Source organism: Hirundo rustica, chromosome 4, assembly GCF_015227805.2.
Source record: "Hirundo rustica isolate bHirRus1 chromosome 4, bHirRus1.pri.v3, whole genome shotgun sequence".
Taxonomy (NCBI): domain Eukaryota; kingdom Metazoa; phylum Chordata; class Aves; order Passeriformes; family Hirundinidae; genus Hirundo; species Hirundo rustica.
Window position 1 is genome coordinate 59656891 of NC_053453.1, and position 22464 is coordinate 59679354.

A 22464-nucleotide genomic window follows, 5' to 3' on the forward strand; every position below is an offset into this window, starting at 1 on the left:
TCTTTTTTGGAAGAAAAGGCAATGTGAACCTAAACTTAGCAAGTGAAAGTGAAATTTTCTGGTAGCTGCATTTTGAATGAGTTGAGCGACAGCTGGAGCTGAATATCTCTTACAACATATGGCTTGAAAGCTCTGGAGACAGCATTGTTGCAATGTATTTCCCATGAAAAATGTGTAACAGAGCATAATAAGAGCATAACAGTGATTCCATGCCATAGAATCGAATGGTTTGGCTTGGAACAGGTCTTAAAGGTCATCTGTTTCCAACTCCCTTTGCATGGGCAGGGATACCTTTCACTAGACTATCAAACAATCAGGTACAATACCCTGGCTCTCCTGTAACCAAGGATGACCAGTAGCAGATACTTGGGAACAACATAAGAACACTGCACGATTTCAGAGACCAACTTCCCACCTGTCTTGTCCCCTCGCTGCCAGCCCCAGCAGCAGCCCAGTCCTCTGCCAGGTGTTACACAGAAACTCTCTGCCCTGCAGAGGCAGCTGGAGCTGGACCAGCTTTTGACAGCCCTGCAATATCCACTATTCAAGTACAACTTTTCTGTTCTGCACAGCTTTTCTCTCAGAGAAGTGGTGTGTTGGAGTGGGCTGTAGAAGTAATTGCAGTAGATTTCTTCACTTTAGACCATTATGAGAACATTGATTTCAGGCTTTCAGAAATCTGTACTGAGGTACTGAGTTTCTGAGTCTGTCCCTGAAAATGAGACATGAAATGTGCTTCCTATTCTAGCTCTTGGAGATGCCTGTGTGCCGCCCCACACTTTGTGTGCCTTGGGAGTGCAGCTTCTCTCAGTCCCTCCATTTGTTACTTTACTATTCTGTTTTATCTGAAGACGCCATCAGGAATTGAGAAAAATGTGGGAAAGTTCTCACAAAAGACTGGAATCCAAGGGATTATCTTTCCTTCATGTGTTTCCTTAGATAAACAGTAATTAAAGAAAGAAGTTTATACATATGGTTATGCAAGGCACAGAGTGGAAGCTGGACAGAATGGGTTTAGCCCTCAAACCAAACCACAGGTTAGATATTTTAAGGGTTAAATTATGGTCAAAAGAAGATAACGTACTTTTAAGGAACTGCAGATAAAATAAACTGGGCCGTGTTTTGTAAATAAAATCTTTCATGCCTTCAGTTTCTAGCTTTTCTTATTTTAGTCCTATGCATGACCCATGGTGCCTATACATCATCAAAGAGGATACAAACACCCTTTCTATGTGAATTCAGATTTAATGCTTACGTTGGAACTCCCAATGAGGCGATCCCAAACAGAAGGATTCTCTGTTGAACACTTGAAACCTTTTATAACCTTGTGTGACTTTTTTTTTCTTTCCTGTTTGCTCTGAGATTCCACCCTCTTACTTTGCAGGGCTGACACCCCAAGGATTGGAGATATTCTGCAAAAGTTGGCTCCTTTCCTCAAGATGTACGGCGAGTACGTGAAGAATTTTGATAATGCAATGGAATTGGTGAAAACATGGACTGAACGGTCACCTCAGTTCAAATTCATTATTCAAGACATTCAGGTAATGGGAGCAATAATGTAGATCCTCAACTAACATACAAAAATACACAGACTTGTGGATGAAAAAAGGATTAAAGAGAAAATTAAATACCAAATCCCTTAGAATTAAGGTAGTTGTTTTTATCCACTTCACACTGCATTATTCCCTTCTCCTTCCTGCATGTATGCACAACCCACCCGCAAAAATCCAGATTTTTCTCCTGCAAAAGAGAGGAGCAAATTGTAAAGGCTGAAACATCTGAAGACAAAAAAAAAAAAAAAAATAGTGCATTTTGTTGTAAGTACCATTTTAGGATAAAGTGAAAAGGCAGTGCAACTCTAGATCCCTGCAATGCATCCAGTAATATTGTGTTTGTTCACAGTAATGCTGAGCACAGAAAGCTGAAGAGCCCAGGGATGCCAGTCTCTGCCAAAGGCTCTTTTCACACCCTCTGGTGCTCCCTGTGGCTGTCTCTGGGAACTGGCAGCTGTGTGTCCTGCTGCAGTCTGAGCACTTAGAAATAGGATGAAATATTTCTACTTAAATTTTACTGCTCTGTGGCGTCTTGTGGTTGTAAGCCAGGGGGGAAAACCTTGTGTGTTTTAATGCATTCTTCATTTTTATAATCTAAGTGCATCTAAAATTATGGAAATGAATATACATCTTAAGATATGAGGGAGGGAAGACAGTGCTGAGGGAATTGACATTGTAAATGAAAGCATTCCCTTCTCAGATAGGTAAAATATTCCTTTGTAGCCCACTTAAGTGATTGTTTATAATATGTAGTCATGAACTGTTCTTATTAATTCTGAAGTATTTCTCTTGTCTGTTATTACAAGCCTATTTTAAAATACACTGGAGTTCAAAAGGTTTATTTTTTGTAAGACTTTTGGTAAGACTGTCAAATACTTAGAAAAAGTTATTACAGTTTTTTTTTTTTTTTTTTTTTTTTTTTTGTGAAGAATTTCTGGTTATCTGGTTTGGTAAAATAGTTGTGTATTCTTTCAGAAGATCTATCATGCACGTTTCAAAATACATTGTTTATGTTTCATCAACCATAACTTTTATTTTATGGTATCGTAATGACATTTTTCCTGCTTCATTGAAATGTGTTTACAATTTTTTAGAAGGAAAAAGTGTGTGGAAATTTGACATTGCAACATCACATGCTAGAACCAGTCCAACGCATTCCACGCTACGAGATGCTTCTAAAGGACTACCTAAGGAAATTGCCTCAGGATTCCCTAGACTGGAAAGATGCTGAAAGTAAATATCTTCAGGCCATTAAAGGAGCTATAATAAGATATTAGTAAGAGGATAATGTAAATTAAAGATATTTTCAGGAATGATCAAGTGGAGAATTACCCATAAAGAGAATGATAGAATTTCTTCAGTGGAATCATAGCATTCCTTGAAAATAAAAATTGTTTGAATTGAAGTTAATGTAAAAACCATAAAGCCTTTAGTATTCTCCTGGAGCGCATAAGTTTTGCTTTGGTTTTGGAATAGTGCACAGGTTTTGATTTGTTCGCTTTGCAGATGATCAGGGCTTATTTATTTGTTTGTTTGTTTGTTTGTTTTTGTTGGCATTTTGGCTTGCTTTATGCACATTTGGAATTTGTGACTATTATTTGTAAGAAAAGTGAAGTTAAACCCATTGTATTTTTCGGCTTCTGCAGGGAAAAAGCACAGCCCACTTTTAATTTTTTTCCTCTCTGTATTTACACAAGAACAGTTCAAGATATTCACATGGAATGTTCAAAATCACTTGTCAGATAATTCTTTTAAATATTTCATTTTTAGTACCATTACAGTAAACACTGTAAGATGAGTTGTTAAAGAGTGTAAGAGTGAAAAAATATAGTTTGACTTTCTGAACTACTTTGAGAAAAGGAGGGAGAGAACCATGACTGTTCTTGTCACAAAAAAAAAAGTGATTCTAAGTGCTACAGTAACCGGCAATAATTCTCTTCTGGTCTTTCCATATTATAATTTCTATTTGGTAGCTGACTTTTTTATGCCTTCCACTTTACCTTGTTTTTGTTTTATTGCTAGCTGACGAAATTTATTGTACTTTGTAATTTACATAAAAACAACAAACATTTTTGTAGAATTACACTCCCCCCATCTTTTTTCCCCCTGTGTAGTACATAAATAAGTGAAAGTGCAGCATTTTGGTTTTACTTATTTCCTTTTCCTTCTGTCTAGAGTCCCTGGAAATTATATCCACTGCAGCAAGTCACTCAAATAGTGCAATAAGAAAGATGGTAAATGATCCTCATTTTCCTGATCACTTTTCAATGTATTATATTTCAATATTTGGTGAAGCTAGGAGAGTGAATTGCAAATCTTCCCTAACCTGGCAAGAATTGGTTTCTTGGGTCAAAGTGATTGTTCCTACTTAATGTATTTATACAGCTCCTGGAAATGATAGACTAAATCTGTCATTGCTTCAAATTCTCTCTAGTGGAAAATGGGACAGACTTAGTTCTTCTCCTGACTCAAATCACTGATACTGCACTGAACTCTTAACCTTGTTTCATCTGTTTCTGTGAGTGCAGGATGTTGTTTGTAATGAGCAGTTACTGTTTCTCTGTCTGATTGGGCTGGGATGATAGGATCTTAATTGAAATGTGAGATGTTTTGGGCAAGAAGTAATGCAGACTATATGAACAACTGCATTTAAAAAATTACTAAGGATATAACATTTCGAAAAGTACTTCTTGCTTTATCAATTAAATTAATCAGTCAGACCACACATACTGGATATAAATACGTTTTCCAAAGCTAAGTCTCCAGATTTATGCCAGCTCCCATCATTCAATTTAAACTGCATCAAGATCTGTGCTTTCAATTAAAATGTTCATAACTGTATTTTCACTGTAAAGGAGAATCTAAAGAAGTTGCTAGAAATATATGAGATGCTGGGAGAAGAGGAAGACATCGTGAACCCTTCAAATGAGCTGATAAAAGAAGGACAGATCCTTAAACTGGCTGCTCGTAACACATCTGCTCAAGAGCGATATCTTTTCCTGGTGAGTATGGTGGCTGCTGACCATGAGAACTTTGAAATTCTCATGAAACTGAAATGTAAAAGCTTAGGATCTTTGCCCTGATAGATTGAGCGCTGAGGTCCCAGTAAGTAAGACTCGTGGTTCTGTGGGAGCTTTCTTTTGTGGCAGGTCATCCTCTCAGCTGGAATTCAGAAAGTACAGCCCTGCTCCTTTACAGCTCCCTTGGAAAAGGTCTGGTGTAGCCTGCTGCTTCCCACGCTTTGAAAATTGCTGATACATTTTTGCTGAGGGGTCTCTGGCATGGTCCCTCTTCTGGTTGATAAAGGGTAGTGACAGGATGTCGAGGCACAGCTCCTCCTTAACTGTGCTTCAAACAAAAGGAGAAATCATAGAATAGTAAGACTTCGACTGGGGCAAGACAGCTGACCTAAATGACGTTCCCTTCATATGAGAGGTGACAAGCTCAAATGTGCTGTGTCTGTGATACAGACTAGGCAACAGTTTAGTCAGGACTTCTATGAAATAGGATTCAACTTAAGTGAGTTTTCCTTTTTAATAATTATTTTTGAGAAAAATGAGAGGGGGAAAAAGTGAAAAAATTAAACCCTTTATATCTGATTTAATAACTGTACTTCTAGCCTGGGGCTTTAGACATTTAAACATTATTTAAAGTTCTAATTTAATAAAAGAATATATCTTTGTCCTGTTCATGTACTATTTTTACCCCCTGTGATATGGAGGGTTTCAGGGAATAAAAACTTTATGAAATGTTCTTTTGTCTTGGAGAAAAGACAAGTAATGTCTTCAAGTAACATTAGTTACAACTTGTACAAACCAAAATTATTTTGGTACAGGATAAATATAAATGTATACAATGAAGGGTAGAGTCCTTATTCGACAGTTTACAGTAGGTCTTGCAGAATTGGGGCATAAAACCCCATATTTGGTTTAAAAAGTTTTGGCATAGAATATTTGGTCCAAGTATAGTTTGATAATAAATACTATGAAGACTGCTGCATATGCAGAACAATTATTCTTACATTCACTGAACCTGTCCTTGAATCCTATTCCTAAAGAAATAAAAAAGAGAAATAATCTTGCTTTAGAGCTTTGCTCTTCTCATGTATCAGCTGATCAGGAAAGAACCTGCTTTCTCACCTAGCTTTCTCAAATCTAGCTTTGTGATATTGTCCAGCTCTCAGTGGACAAACTATGGCGTTATCTGTGTTTTTCTCAGTGCAAATCCACGTGTTTATTTTTTCCCCCAGTTTAACAATATGCTGCTCTACTGCGTCCCCAAATTCAGCCTGGTAGGATCCAAGTTCTCGGTTCGAACCAGAGTTGGCATAGATGGCATGAAGATCATAGAAACTCATAATGAAGAATATCCACACACTTTCCAAGTGTCTGGAAAAGAGCGGACGCTGGAGTTGCAGGCCAGGTAAGCAGTCTTTTTAGCCAGGTTCTTGAGATCAAGTGTATGCACACAGAAGAAGGGATTAACAGATTTGAAGAACGATGCAGTGGATTTCATCTTAATATTGATGTTTTGAAAATAGCCTAGTCTGCCAAAATATCATGAATTGTCAGACCAAGAATCTCTCTGAGAAGAAGATGCATCTAGGATGCATGGCACATTGGCTAATTTTGCAGAAATGCCCAAAATAGCTGTGAATGGGCTGGCTGGGAGTTCGAGAACAGTGCCAAGGCAGCCTGTCTGACCAAAGTGTTTTAGGACACGGGGTGTGTTAATCACTGGTGTCTCTGGGATCTGAGCTGCCTTGGTACCAAGGGGTCTGTTCACCTCAGGGCAGGTCCAACAAACAAAGCTCTCCCTCCCAGTGGGTTTATCTCCACAGAACAGAGTTTTCAGCAGCAGTAGGTGGGCATCTGCTTTCCTCTGTTCCTGTGGCCCATTTCCCATCTACTGGTTTTCTTCCAGTCCCAAATATCAACCTCCTCCTGGAAGGCAAGCTTTCCTTTTATTTCCTGGGTCCTTTTCCTCCAGGTGCACTCTTCTGACTGGCATTTTTTCTGCTTTCCAATTTATTAGCCCTTGTATCCTCCTTTTGCCAAGTTACCCTCCCCTGACCTTTTTGCATTGCCTAGACTACATTGCCACTGTCTAGACTCAAGTTAAGTGATATGCTCCTCCTCTCCTTTTGGGCCTGCTTAAAAATCCTATCCTTAGCAGTCAGGATTTCATTGCAGAGAGGTGAGGATTGAATAAGCAGGAAAATGTCCATGGTGGGTACAGTTCTGTGTTGGCACCATTTATTTGGGGATAATGAGCATGCAAGCTACTTTCTTTATGGAAAATCTATTTAATGAGAGTTACAGCAGAGAAAGATAACAGCACATAGATATTTACCTACACTTTAGTTCAATTTCACATTAAATATATATCTTGAAAAACGATACAAAAAAACCCTTTCCACTAAGATATGCAAGATTTCTGGGACATGTTTTTGGCTTTCAGTCATATCTACTGGAAATTACTGTGTGGCATCTTTCTAAGTAATTTGTAAATTGTTATGCCATGTCATAGTTTTAATTTCAAACTGGGCAGAAACACCAATTAATGTAGTAGTTTCACGTTCACTAAATTTTGGGTTTGGTACTTACTCTTTTTGTGAGAGAGAGACTAGGAGAAAAACAAAGCAGGCTTAACCTTAAAATTAACAAATAGTTTATTAACATACCCTAAAAGAATAGAAAAAAAGAAAGTTGGAAAAAACTAAAATGGAATTAAACTTTAAAAACACTTTTCCCTCCCCTTACAAACTGTTCACTTTCTTACAAAACAACATAAAGAGACAAAACTTGTAATTTTTAGTCAGTTTCACTATCTGACAATAGTCTTTCATCAATTCTTTAGGGGAAGAGTATCTTCTAGAGTCATGGATCCCACTGACAACTGAGAACAGTTCTCTTGTGGGTTTTAAACTGTCACAAAAACAACTGCCCGGAGACCCAAGCTGCTTATGGGTCATGGGTTTTAGACTTTTGCATACTGGGGTGTCACTTTTTAAAGACGAATAACTCCAAAGCAAAGGATTCTTCACTTCAAGGTACAGAGATATCTTCTCACTTCTTCACTGGTGCAGGGGGCTTCTCATTTTTCTCTCTGTTCAAGCATCTTACAGGATATTGCTTAGTCCATCACAAACACCTTTGCTTAAATCCACACACAAATTAAAACAATCATCTCCCCAAATGCATATCTTTCCCATGATTTAAAGGAATAACCTAAATATAGAGTTCATTTCCATGGCTCAAGTAAGAATAGAACAACCAGCTCTTCAACCCTCTGTCCCAACAGTCTTTTCACTCTTGCTTACTGACTTCATCCTGTCGTTCTTAATGTTCACTCCGTCCTTTCTTACTCTCTCAGAGAAGGGCTAAGCTCTAGAAGCTTCATGTTGCTAAGAAAGAGTTAAATCTGCTCGGAGTCTTTGCATCTCTCTCCGTAGCTCGTGGTGTTAGGTGTTTCAAGGCCAAGCTGATGAGGGAAAAAAACCTCACAGAAACATCAGAGATCGGAGCACTCAGGCAGTCCAGAATCACAAAAAACCAGGCAGGATCATAAATGCCTTCTCAGCCTTGGTGCAAACCGGGGTGGCTTCGGCCTAAACGGTGCCCATAGCTCTTACCAGGGGCCCAGCAGAGTTCTCTCCCTGCTCCAGAGAAGTGTGAAGAAAGTAGCTGTTACAAAACAGCAACCTCTCCTTCCCACCCCCTTCACCCGGGAGCCGATGGAATCTGGCCAGGCGTAAGGCCAGCTCCCCCCAAAAGGGGGGAGCAGCAGGCCCAGCTCGATGTTACCTGTCTCTCTATGGCCAAAGGAAGAAGAAAAAAAGACCCAGCTACAAGAAATCAAGGGGTTTTATGTGGTACTTCCCAAAGTCGCAGCTAGTAATTCTCAGTGGTTAAAACAGATGCCAATATTCCAACTAACTCTCGGATAGGTCCCTGTCTCTTCTAAAGCAATTCCCAGGTCTTGACCTGGAGAATTATTCTACATTTTTCTATAACTAAAAAACCAAACTGTGCTAACCCATAACATGCCATATGCTTATTTCAGTGGTGAAAGGTGGTATCTTGCTATGCCATTTCTGAAGCATGTTTTAATTGGAAGAAAATTGATACAACAAAGTAAATTTATTTTGTTAGTTTTCCTACATTACCAGTAGGAGAAAGTTTACTGCATTAGTTTATTTTAGGTGAGGGAAGCACAGATTTTTATCTTTTGCTTTGTGATCTTTGTTAGAATACATTAAGTCTTTACTGTGAAGGAATAAGTACCACAAAGCTCTTACTCAGTTATATTAGAAAAATCTTTATTAATGTACGAGTAATGTGTGCACCCTATGCCTTAATGTCCTTAATTCATGAGCTCATATTAACACTGTAATAATTTTTAATTTGCTCTTGGCATATTCTTTAGTAATAGCTTGTTTTTCAAACTACTCTTGGAGTACAGTTTCAATTACTATTTTTAAAGAGCTGGTAGATTATTTCTTTGGAAGACCACTGGTCAGGTACTATGCTTAATAGCTTAGATTTTGGTTTTTACTGTAAGCAGGTAGGAAGAATGATTTTGGCTGCTTGGATGGGTTTCTTCTTCCTAGTGTGCAGATGGTTGGTGGGAAGGGCAAACAACTGTTTAGGATTCTTCTTGCTTGAAAGTTCTGCTAGTACTGCAAAAGAAGACATAGGGATCTGTTTTAATTGAGGTGTCGTAAAGGTTCTCTTTTGCATCCTTCAGAGCAATCCATAGAAAAATTAAATTTTGTATGACTGGTATTACATGGTTCAGCAAGGTTTTTTTACCAACATATTATCCAAAGAGGAGGCACTTTTGGAGAGCCACATACACTGAAGTGTTAATTCTCATATTTCTAGCTTTTGTCTTCTGGTTTGATGGTTTTGTTTGTTTGTTTGTTTTGTTTTGTATTTTAAGTTGGACAGTTAACTATTAGTATTGTTTAAATTATTGAGAATTGCTGCAGTTACTTAGCTTTTGCAAGAAGTTGTTGATAATGGGATAATGTTTCCTGAACTAGTCTCAAACTAATGTGTCAAATATTTCTTTTAGTTCTGAACAGGATAAAGAAGAATGGATAAAGGTAAATTCATCTACATTCTTTATTTTCTAAACACTTTGTCACTGAAGAAACCAGAAAAGTAATATTCATGTTTTCTGTCTCTACCTTCTCTCTGCTTATCAATAACTGCTCAGAATGCAGAGTCTGTTTTAAATTTTACCCTGTCTGAGGAATTTCTCCACTGTTTTCTTAGGCACTTCAGAGTACTATTGAAGCTTTTCAGCAGAGGAATGAAACTTTCAGAAATGCGATTGCTAAAGAATATGAGGACATGCCTGTTGAAGTCTCTGTAAGCTGCTGTTGTTCCTTTGTAACTTTCTTAATACCCATTGTATTTTTCAATAAGTGGAAAAGTTTAGCCGAAAATTTGTTTTCAAGCTCATCATTCTTATAGCACAGTAATCACAAAGCAGTCATCTTGCTGGTAATTGTTTTTCTTCATAATGCCAAATCTTGCAAACAAGCCTCTTTCTTTATTGAAACACATAACAGAGCACCCTTTCAGTGATGCATCACGATTTTTGACTGGGTTCTTTGTTATTTTTTTTATAGATTTCAAAATGCATCTCGAGCTATGTTTTGTAATTTCCTTTCCAGAGGAAGAGAATAATTCTTTTCCCTATTTCCAGTACTGTGCAGTTTTTTATTAGCTTTTAAAATTCTTTTATCCTCCTCCTGCCCCCATTTAGAATGCTGAGCTCGGGAAGAGAGCGCCGAGGTGGATCCGGGACAACGAAGTCACCATGTGCATGAAATGCAAGGAACCCTTCAATGCACTGACAAGGAGGAGGCACCACTGCCGAGCATGTGGACACGTAAGTGCAAACCCCGGTGCCTGCAGCTGTTCAGCAGGCCTGGGAGGGTCTCCAAGCGCCTGCTCGTGGCTCCTTGTCATCACAGAGTCACAGAATGGCTCAGGTGGGAAGGGACTTTAAACATCATCTAGTCCCAGCCCCACCGCCATGGGCAGGGACTCCTTGCACCAGACCAGGCTGCTCAGAGTCACATCCACCCTGGCCTTGAGCACCTCCAGGGATGGGACATCCACAGCTTCCCTGGGCAGCCTGTGCCAGTGCTGTGGAGTCTGCTGCTGCACTTGTAGCTGAAAGAAGCAGCTCTGCATACCACCGAGGACCCTCTGCCTGCTTTTCTGGTGAATTTGGAAGCCATTCAGGAGCAGCGTGCGTTTGTGTATAATGTCCCAAGGTCCTGCACAAAGTATATTGTTAGTTTTGGGAGACCTCTACTAATATGAAGAGTTTCAAGACCATATTTAGATGACATAATTCAGCATTATTTCAGGCAGTGCTGGCTGACTCCATCAAAAGACCATAAAACCCCGCAGTTTTTCCTTAGGTGAACTTTGAGCTGCTCCCAGCTGGGTTCGGTGTGTAACTGTGTGAACATGTGCAAAGCATCAGGGAAGGAGGGAATGTGAGGGTAGGGAGAGAGCATTGCTGCTGCTTTCCATGTGGGATGCTACAATAACATATCCAGCTTGAGAGCAACCATCAAACGTTGGTGGTGTGACTTGTGAGCTGTCGGAAGTTAATAAAAGAGGAGCAAGTATACTGTGCTTTCTTCGCCTTTCACCCAGCAGCTCTGACTGTCTCCACCAGATGGTAGCACAAGCTCAGGTTTACTATTGGTGGTACCGGGTGTCTGGTCTCATTGCTTTCTAATGTTTTTATGCTGCATTCATAATGCTGCTTTTGCGCTTTGCAGGACACTAGAGACTTTTTCAGAAGCTCTAAATTATTGAATTTAGAGTTGTCATAGAGGGTTTTTCCAACAGACCCTTCTGTCCTAAAATTCTGTTAATGTTAATACCACACCCTCCATTTTTATTTCCCTTTTTGTTTAGACTCCTAACTACTTTCCTCTGTTACAGTTCTAGCACATCTCCTTGTGCTTTAATTGCAAAAGATTTTTTTTCATGGGAGTTAATTTGGGCTAGCAGTGGTGGCTTTCCACAAGTGACTAATAGGGAATACTTAACCAGTATTGTCTAGAGATACAAGCTGAAGGTGGTGATCTAGATCAGTACAGTTTTGTTCAGATGCATTAATGGTTCAAGTCCATTTATCTACCTTTCTTTCTTGAAATAACTACAATCATGTTTTTTATTCGGGGCATCTTTTTTTCACGTGGAAGAAGAATTCTGTGGAAAAACATTTCTAATGAAACAGCTCTGATATCTCTCTTGCATTTCAGTTACATATACACTGAAAAGGAAAAATCAGTGGATATTGGCTTATTTATTCTGTGTGTTTATGATTGGATTTTAAAATTGTAAATTTTATATGTGTAGGTATATTTACATTTAAACATGCTAATATCTCTTAACAAGTTAACAAAGTAGCCATTTCTGATTTTATCAGACATTTATCATTAAAAGCTCATCTCAGTTGAAGGTTTTATTCATTCTCATAACCTCATTCTGGTTACACAGAAAACCATTTGGTAAATGTACCTTTTCAGGTCGGCATATAAAGAAACTGCCAGCATGGTTTGTGCTATACTCTGATTCTATACCTAAATTTTAACTACACATATAATTAAAAGCTTAATATGATTTTATGCAAAGTACAATATTTCCACCAGGTAAATAGGAAGAAGGGCTTCTAGTTAAGAAGCAGTGGCACAAATTTGGAAAATCTTTATTTTCAAGTAACTTATTGTTGACATATTATAAAGACATCTTTTTTGTTCTATATAATTAAAAAATATACTACAAAATAGCATGACTTCTATAATTTATAATATAAATAAAATAATTTTATTTATATTCTAATAAACTTCTATAAAGACTTAAATCTTATATTTATGTATTTTTTTTCCCTAAGGTGGTTTGCTGGAAATGTTCTGATTACAAAGCACATCTTGAATATGACGGCAATAAATTGAACAAAGTCTGTAAGGATTGCTATCATGTTATAATTGGTTGTACAGACAGTGAAGAAAAGAAGAGGAAGGGCATCTTGGAGGTATGTCATTCAAAAATACTATATTTGTATAGCTGCAATCATTTTGGTTCATCAGTAGGTGAAAAGTGGTAACATTCTTGCAGAGTTTATTTTCTCTTCGAGAAGTAAAAAATACGTGGATCAATTTCATCCCATTCCATAGATTTTGGTTTCCAGCACTCACCTTTACAAAATTGCTTGATTTCTTGCAACTTTACATTTTTAAAGGGAATTATAAAGCTTAGAATTTGTCTGCTTCTTACAGTTACATCAGCTCCTATGACAAAATTTAACCATCCCTCATAAATTTTCAGTTGTCTTCTTCTGCACTTTAGCTTTCACAGCAACAAACCCCACTGCTACCACTTGATATTTGAAAATATATACCCAGACTGAAAGAACTGGGGATGGAAATGAGGAGAATGGGGGAGAATTTTGCTCTTCCTTCAGAGTCTGAGTAGTAAGATCAGTGTATAAAATGGACCTCTAAGTTGTCAGGTTGCCCTCAGCTTTTGGTATCTGAAAAGTCAAGGTCAATGGAAATTTTAACGCATAATCCTTTTGTGTTCTTTCTTATCATCTCAATTTCACTATTTAACTTGAGTAGCATTTTACCTTGTCTACAGATTTTAAGCAATTAATCTAATCTTTTCTCTAGGATTAGTGCTTGAATGTTTATGTTATTCTTAGAAACGTGTTTGAATTTGATTCTGTCGTAATGTTTCGACTGCCAAAGTAGGTAAGTTGTCATGTTGGATAGTTAGTGGCACTTCAGTGCCTAACATAGTGTTATTTTAGAAATCAGACATTGTAGACGCTCAGATAGAGACTGGCTGTGGTGGCAAAATGAAAATTGGAGTGATATAGAAGTCTATAATCCAAAATTACTGATGAAAAAAAGGAGCAGATTACACTCACTAAGGGAATATGTGTTGTGATTGTATGTGTTTAATATTTTTATACTCTCCATAAATCCAGTCCTTTATGATCTTTCTTTGATATTTCTTGAAGCTCTTTAGTAGATACTATCCAAGAGTTTGTATGAATGGTGATAAATTTCCTGCTTTTCTGCTCTTTCTGTTTTTAGTCTTTATTGAAGGAAAGTTTATTTTCCTTTTTATGCTTTCTACGATCTCCTAGATTGAATCTGCAGAAGTCTCTGGAAATAGTGTCATATGTAGCTTTCTTCAGTACATGGAGAAGTCGAAGCCCTGGCAGAAAGCATGGTGTGTCATACCCAAACAGGAGGCTCTTGTGCTCTACATGTACGGTGCTCCACAGGTATGTACAGGGGAAATGGAAAAGATTTTAGTAATTACTGTCACTGGTATTTGATGAAGAGACAGCAAATAGCTTGGGAATGGAGGAAATATACAAGTATTTTCACTAATCTGCTAGTATGGTAAATGAGAAGTAATGGGTAGATTAGTTGTCTGTTCTTAATAAAGAACCTTTTCTTCTTAGGATGTTAAAGCCCTGGCTACAATTCCTCTTCTGGGCTACGCAGTAGATGACACTCCAAAAAGTGCTGACCTCCCCCATAGCTTCAAACTGACCCAGTCCAAGTCCGTGCACAGCTTTGCTGCAGACAATGAGGAACTGAAGCAGAAGTGGCTAAAAGTTATCCATTTAGCTGTCAAAGGTGAGACACCAGAATGTCAAAATGAACTGCAAGTGAATTTAGAAGAGCAGCCTGAGTCTTCTAAAAGATCTGAATGCTGAAGCTCAAGAACACATGGCATTTTTAAAAGATTTCAGTTGAAATTGTGGTTAACCTTTGTGTTGACCTTTCTTTGCTCAATCAAGAAAAAAAAAAAAAAAGTTCTTACCACCATACACATCTTGGCACTTTATGTTTGGGAAAGAATTCTGGTCTTTTTAGGGATCTTTTTCTTATATTTATGTTCTGTCAATAAAAGTGATGTACAGGTCCGTTTCAGAGACTTTTTAAAAAAATGTGAATGCTATTAAAAATACTTACTAACTTTACTGTACTACTTTCTGTTGTAATGCAATTTTTTTAAATCCAGTTGCTCTTCAGTTAACATTTGCTACTTTCATTAAGAATGCAAATATTTGAAGCTTCCTACTTATGTGTTAGGACTTGCAACAGGATAAAAGATATACCTCCACATTGCCAAAACAGATCTGTACTTAAATATGCAGGGACAGTTTGGTTTAATGTATGTAGTTTATATATTGATTTCCACAGTTCTGTACATATGTTGTATTCACTTGTATCTTTTTAATTAAAGTAATGCAAATTGCTCTCACAGGTATATTGGCTTTTAAGGTTTCAATTTATTAAGGAAACAATCTAATAATTTTCAATCTAGAAATAAATACCTAAAATATGAGAAAACTATATATAATATATGTACAGTATTAAAAATGTACAATACTTGATTATTGCTTTGATTTCATGATACTGGATTCTTATTAGTGAATAATTTATTTTAAAAACAAGCATGTTTTCTATTTGAAATTAAACACAGTCCAAAATTGAAAAATACTGTTCAGTGATTTGTTTTAATAGCTGAGGCTTAATGAACTTCATATTTTTATGCATCAAAAAATTAGCACTAATGTAAGTGGCATGCAATAGACAAATGAGTTCCAGTTGTGTTTAAACAAGTAGTCCCTTTTCTTCAGTGTCCTATCACTGTTAGCTTTTAAGAGTGCAGTAGTTCGTGGCTCAAATGCAGTATGTGGTTTAAGAAAAGCAACGGATTCTAGTAACTTTCTGGGAATGTGTATTTTTGTTATTATGGTTATTGGAGCAAAAAGAACATTTTAACTTAAGTTTTTTGATTTTTGTAGATCAGGTATTGTAATGCTTATTTATGACAACAGTCTTCAAATATTATTGTTTTAAAGTGGAGCCTGGTTTATAAAAAATTAGAATGAAGTCTGAGCTTGCAAATCTGAAATTTTATTAATTTACATTGTTTCCTGCTTCTGGGTATAAAGACTCACTCGCTTTACAGTACTAAATTGCTTATGAACTTCCATTCCTATTAGGGTTTCTATACATAGAGGCAAATGACTTCCCTGAAATCTTTACTGTAATATCCTTGAATGAAATATGGCAAACTCAGAGGTAGTGACTGACTATCAAAACCATTGCTGTCTTTTCCTTTTGAAACCCTTAAAGGAAGGAATATATGTGACTTCTACAATCAACCCGTCATAAGAACATTCAGGAATCTTACTTCTCAATAAATCTGCAATCTGTATTTTAAGTCATGTCAAGCTGAAGAGCTCAGGTTCAATTTTGTTAGTAACATGACAGATTTAAATTGTTGGGTTTTTATAATGAGTTTGCCAAGCAAACTATCCACTCAACTCCTACTCCTGCTTTACTCTTTTTGCAACACTATAGGGGGAAAAAAACCCAACCCATTTTGCATTTAGCAAGGGATTAATATCTGTTTGTAGTGTCAAGCACACATGAGTGTGCAGTGTCCATCATTCCTTCATAAGAATGTAATGTAACTTAATGTTAGTGGGATGGATTTTACTCTCACCTGCACAGATCCAAGATTACCATAGCCTTCAGATTCCACAGCTTTACACCAGTGTTAATAATGATCAGGACATGGGATGGTGGAGTACTAACTCTCCAGCTGACTTGGTGCATGTCAGTTCTGAATTTTCTTCCTGGGGTGCTCCCTGTGTCCAGATTATTCTGTATATAATCCTGGTATTACTTTTATCCAATGTGCAAGCTCTTCTGTAATTCTCTTAGAGATTTTAAGTTACTTCTACTGGCAGCTGTGTTTACATTTAGCAATGGGCAGCTCAAACCTGTTTTGATTCGTGTTGGTAAATACCATCAAATTTTTGCCAAGGTAATATAAGATCTCCCTAACTAATATATGTCATCTTACCTATACCTTGGCAAGGGATGTGGGAACATTCAGGTAAGCAAGCAGAACTCTTGGTGGCTATCCTCACAGCCATCTCCCAAGAGTGGGTATCTTCCACAAGAGCCTCAAGTGCAATTGTGGTATGTGGTATGGGGTATGTGGAGGGTTGTCCCAGTGTATAAAACCAGTTTCCCATGGTCAAGGTGTTGAGCGTAAAGAAAGAAGTTGCTTTAAAGGAGTTCTCAGATAGGAAGGACCGAGCTACATGAAAATTTGAGGATATGACTGTAGAATCAATTAGGTTGGAAAAGGCCTCTAAGATCACTGAGTCAAACCATTGCCCAGCACTGCCAAGTCCACCACTAAACTATGTCCCCAAGTGCCACATCTACACACCTTTTAAATACTTTCAGGGATGGTGACTCAACCTAGGAATCCTGTTCTAATGCTTGACCTCCCTTTTGGTGACAAAATATTTTCTAAAATCTGATCTAAAACTCCCCTGGCGCAACTTGAGGCCATTTCCTCTTGTCCTATTGCTTGTTTCTAGGGAGAAGAGACCAATCCCCTCCTTGCCATCATCTCCTTTCAAGGAGTTGTAGAGAGTGATAAGGTCCCTCCTGAGCCTTCTTTTCTCCAGGCTGAACACCCCCAGCTGCCTCAGCCACCTCTCACGGGACTTGCTCCAGACCCATCACCAGCTCTGTTGCCTTTCCCTGAGCCCACTCCAGCACTTCCATGTCCACTTATCCTTTCATGCCAGAAGTGGACATGGCATTTGAGGCTCAGCCTCGTGCATGCCAAGTACATGCCAATCACTGCCCTGGTCCCGCTGGCCTCACTGTTGCTGACACAGGCCAGGACACCATTGGCCTTCTTGCTCCCCCAGGCACACGCTGGCTCTCGTTCAGCGGCTGTCAAACCAGCACTCCCAGCTCCTTTTCCACCAGGCAGCTGTCCAGCCTTTCTTCCCCAAGCCTATAGTGCTGCAGGGGCTGTTGTGAGCCAGGTGCAGGACGCAGCACTTGGCCTTGTTGAAGCTCTTAGAGCAGGCTTAACCCATTGATCCAGCCTGTCTGGATCTCACTGCAGAGCCTTCCTGCCCTCCAGCAGGGCAGCATCCTACCCAACTTGGTGCTGTGTAGTATGTTCTGTTTTCCAAGCCCCTGCAAACGTAATTCTAAGCCAGGTAGGAAGCCCCATTCCAGTTAAGTGATTAGAAGTAGCAGTTTCTGTTCTTCCTCATTTTTACGTGGTATTGAATAGTTGAAGCTTCTTGAATGGCAGCATCTCCCAGATGAAGCCCTGCACTTGGGCATAAGCAATTTGAAATGAAGTTAGTTAGCACTGGGAATTGTTTGTTTGGATGTTAGCCTCATGTTTGCTTTTGGCCATTAAATTTTATATAGCACAGGATATTTTATTTACCCTAGTGAAACCCATTTCAACGTTTTCATAATCAATTACTTGGTCAGAATTGTTCTGAGTCAGAATGCCCTGGCATTCAAATGCATTGTTCTGTGTGTAGTTTGTGGGAAAAGTATGTATTACCAATATTAACATCAGGAGATGGAGAAATTAGTCCTAAATTTAACCACCCTGTTGTCCTCATCCTCCACAGACAATCCCTCCTAACAGCATCCCAAACTTCAACTTTAAATTGTAAATTATGACTGCAGAGGAACAAATACAAAGTTGTAGCTGCTGTGGCTTAAGAACTATGATGAAAGCAGTGAAATTAAAACCATCATTCTAACAAGGTAGAAGCTGCTCCCATTTGAAATAAATTCTTAAATTCTTCAAGGAAAAGAAAAAAAGCATTAAAATCGTGAGCATAAAGCCCTGTGTGTAAGGAATAAACTGTAACTAAGCATTCATTCATTCATAATGCATGAATACATGTGAATGGCTCTGCTGAATTATTTAAGTTTTGCAACTCTTGTGTTCAAGTAATGCTTGTTTCTCACTTTAAAAGTGATCACTCTTCTGTGCGATTTAAAGCAGATCAAAAGTTATTTTTGTGGTTTTATCTGTGTTCAACCAGAACAAGACTTAATTTTATCATTCATATTTTTGGATCATAGCAATATATTTTTTGAAACGACTTATTTTTTTCCCCTACCATGGGAAAATAGTGTATAATGATATCTGCATGTCTGCACCATTCCTCCAGACCCTCTAAAAAATCTCTTTTGGTATCAGGTACTCCTGCTTGGTTGAAGAGCTGCTATAAAACTTGTATTATGTAGTATTTTCAAATCCCTTTATGCTGAGTAGTTTTGTTTATTCCAAAGTGTATTTAACTTATATGTGCAAAATAGATATTGAGAGTACAAAACATTCTCTTATATTTGGAGTAGAATATCAAACCACTTCAATTGCATGTAAATATAGTAGCACTTTTTTTATGCAAAACCATCTCAAAGTGCTTTATAAATCTCAAATATTCTAACTCCCTTTCATAGAAAAGTGGATTTTTATTTTTATGTTTTTAATTATGGATGAAGGCAAGGCACTGATTAAATATAGAGTAAATACACTACCACCTAAGTAAAATTTAGGTGAGATTATAGAGGTATTCTCCACAGACTTCCAAGTGGAGTCAGAAGGAAAATACTACATATATTAAAACAAGTGAGAAAGATGTGGAAACACTTAATGGATTGTTTGGGTTCCTCATCACATAGCTAGTATAAAAAAATCATCAGCTTTTCATTTCAAGGAAAGATTAAATAAAATTAAGAGAGGGTAGTTATCTCTCATACTGAAGGAAAGACTTTCAGGAAAGAAATAAACATTCCGTGTAGAAAGAATCCTAAGCAATAACAAAAGGTCTTTCTCCATATAGCTGGTACAAACTAGCACGGGTCTGCTGGAGCTATTATACCTTCAATGACCTAAATTCACATAGAATCTGCCTTACGTTATATAAGGACACTTGTGGAAGACGAAAACTTCCACCAGTTTGGGAGCTGCTGAGATACCATGACTCACCTGGAGTCACAGAGCTCAGGTGAAATTCAGATTGAGGTAATTGATGTACGGGTGAATGTAAACAACTGGAAATATATATCCAAAAGTAAGCTATTGGAGAGAAATAATCTTGTGTCAGAACTGATTTATCCTTAAGGTAAATCCCTTGGTGAAATGGGCACCATTCTTAGTCTCTGTGGTGTACTGTGGTTTGAAATCTGAAATTAAATACATGGGGTAAATGTTTTTTGCTCTAGTCTGTGGCCCTGTTGGTGTGAGGAATTTATCTAGCTGGTTCTGATCCATGGGACCCTAGTATGTTCCTCAGATAGGAGTTTTAATCTGCTAGTCAGATTGTTTCCTAAATCATTTTCCTCTAACAGATCGTAACATTAATTTAATGATTACATATGTGTGTGTATATACACATATGCATGTGTGTATATGTATATATGTGTATTTATATATTTGAGACTCTTGTTCAGATGACTTGTTTTCAAGCAGTATTTTACAATCAAAAAAAAAAAAAAAAAAAATACACTGTGCTGCATTCAAAATAGAATGTATAATGACTGTGTTGAGTATGCTTTCCAGAAAAAGATGGAGGTAGATCTGCTATTGTGGCATGTTTACTATTTCAGCCTATAAAAACAGACATAAAAGCCTCCACAAACATGCTAATTCCAGTGAGGCATTTCAATCAGCTTCCTTTGAAACCTCGTGATTAAATTTCTTTCCAGAATAATGGAATGGCATTTTGTTTCACCCCTTCCTCTTCCTAGCACAAGTGAATGTAGAACATGTTTTTTCTCAAAATCCTCAATCAGATATCTTTGAATAAAACATGTGTTCAGCCACTGCCTAATACCAACCTACTTCTGTTTATAGTTCATCCTCGTAGATTCATTAAGTATTTATGGTGGAAACATTCAGAAAAGAGGGAACAATATCAAAGCATTTTTGCATTTATGTGCCCTTCTATTTTTACGCCAAATTTTTTGCATGTAGAGAACAGTTTGCAGAAGAAATGCTATTTTTTCTACCAGCATATTTTCTGTTCTGCAGCCCTTAAGGCAGATTAATACATCAATTTTAGTGGGAGCTGAGTCAGCTGTAATGTTTGACATCAGAATTACAAGCTATACATGTTAATTTCCCTTCATTATGGAAGCATTTCTGATTTTAATTGCAAAAACATTTCTTAAAAGAAATAAGGATGGAAGAAGTGTAAATTTGTTTTGGTTTTGCAATAAAGTTAATAATATTAAAAAGGTGAAATATAAATGCCATTGTAAGTTGTGCAAATGTAAGTCGTCATTTTTATGGTTAAGAAATATATGAATGTAAAAAAATTGAAGATACTGTACATATTTTCTGTAATATATGTATATTTGATCCTAAGGTGGGTGGAAAATTGTAAAAATTAAGCACTTTAATTCATGTTGAGTACTTAAAAAGAACAGAAATTTGTACCCTGTAAAATAAAAGCATCATTAAATAAGTATTGCTGGTTGACTCTTACTTCTGCCTGCTGTTTATTTTTCTGACTAAATCTTTAAGCTGTGTTTCTTGTTGTGTGCGACAGTGAGGACCTGTTTTGGAACACTGGTATCTAATTTGCTGAAGTGCTGGTTCCTCACAAGTACTGCTAAGTTGGTGAAAGATGTATTCTGAATTTATAAAGGGTGTATTTAATGCTATGACATCCTAGGTGCCAAAGATAGAAGACATGGTCTCTGCAATCCTGCACAGTTTGGTCCAGATTTCTGTAATGGGAATGTGACCAGGACGTTATCTGAGTGATTTATGGATTTCTGTACTGCCATCCCCATAGAAATGTGCAGAAATAAAGAAAAATGTTCAGCATAGCCCAAAAGCCTTCTTAGTATTAATACTAAGTGATCAGCATGCGCTGAACTAAAGTGGTGCTGCAAAGCAAAAAATGATCAGGTAAGTACATGGATGTGTCCTTTAACAGGCCAAAAGTGGTTGCAGTTGCCTCAGATTTCCTGTTTTGATTGTATCTGATTTATTAAACCTGTTTTGATTGTATCTGATTTATTCTTCTGCAGGTGGGCACAATGTTGCAGAAAACACTTCCCCCAAAACAGAGAAAGGAAAAGTTACTGTAGTACTTGGTAGTTCCTGACTGGAAAGAGTTGCATACAAGAATTTTTGTTTCATTTCTACATCTTCTTCTCTTTGCATACACTGTAAACAAACCAGTTGAAATAAGCACTGATTAACCACAGAGGGTAATGCTTCCCTTTCTGTTTATGTTACTTTCTGATTTTTCTGCACTGTTCCAAACTCTGTTTTTAACTCTGTTCCAAACCTCATTTTCCCCATTAAGCGCAATGCAATGTCTTCTGCATGGAGGAAAAAAAAAAAAAAAAAAAATAATACCACTTACTCTAAAAATGTGTTTTAATAGGAGAACACAATTACAAAACTCAAACCACGGGAAATGCTTCACCACAGGTCCTACTTAATGCCTTTAAATCAGCAGGGTTAATAAGCACTGATATTTCTACGTGGCAGCAAACTGGCCAGAGCCCATCAAGTTGGTGAGGAAGTGGTAGGCATTGCCTCCTCTGGCTTTCCCAAAGAGCCTGATTAACTCTGCCTCATTACCAGGGAATCGTTCTTGACATTGCATGAACTTCCTGATGTGAGAGAAATGGCAGACCAGCCTTCGGCAAACACAGTATTTGGAGCTGGTTTGTTCTAAATGAACTGCTCTTGAGGGTCCTGTGGTGTCCCTAATGGACAAGCAGAGGGATCCTTATGATTGAGACCATTTTACTTGGGAACTGTTCACCCTTTGCCTTCTTGGCCCTGTGCACCAGGCAGCCATGGCAATATTTAGCTTCATCAGACCCAATTCTTGTGGTCAGTCAGGATGCACACTGTGTAGTTTGGTTCCTTGAGGAGCACCACAGGTTGCATGGTGCTATTTCTGTCTCAAAAGCAATGGTGCCAATGTCTCAATGTCAGAGTTGACATAGCCTCCA

At 37.8% G+C, this 22464-nt stretch overlaps 1 protein-coding gene across 7 annotated transcripts in view; it reads left to right on the forward strand.

Annotated features, from left to right (window-relative positions):
* The window catches only part of LOC120752454 (protein bicaudal D homolog 1), a 282990-nt gene extending 262128 nt beyond the window's left edge, over window positions 1-20862 (forward strand). For all 7 annotated transcript variants that reach the window (XM_040063502.2, XM_040063520.2, XM_040063517.2 and 4 more), the window contains 11 exons: window positions 1385-1541; window positions 2648-2786; window positions 3729-3787; window positions 4409-4555; window positions 5803-5975; window positions 9633-9663; window positions 9836-9931; window positions 10332-10457; window positions 12489-12629; window positions 13749-13889; window positions 14073-20862. In XM_040063502.2, coding sequence (XP_039919436.1) covers window positions 1385-1541; window positions 2648-2786; window positions 3729-3787; window positions 4409-4555; window positions 5803-5975; window positions 9633-9663; window positions 9836-9931; window positions 10332-10457; window positions 12489-12629; window positions 13749-13889; window positions 14073-14330 — 1468 coding nt within the window. In that variant the 3' untranslated portion in view covers window positions 14331-20862. The remainder of the gene's footprint in view (window positions 1-1384; window positions 1542-2647; window positions 2787-3728; window positions 3788-4408; window positions 4556-5802; window positions 5976-9632; window positions 9664-9835; window positions 9932-10331; window positions 10458-12488; window positions 12630-13748; window positions 13890-14072) is intronic.
* The last annotated feature ends 1602 nt before the right edge of the window (window positions 20863-22464 follow it).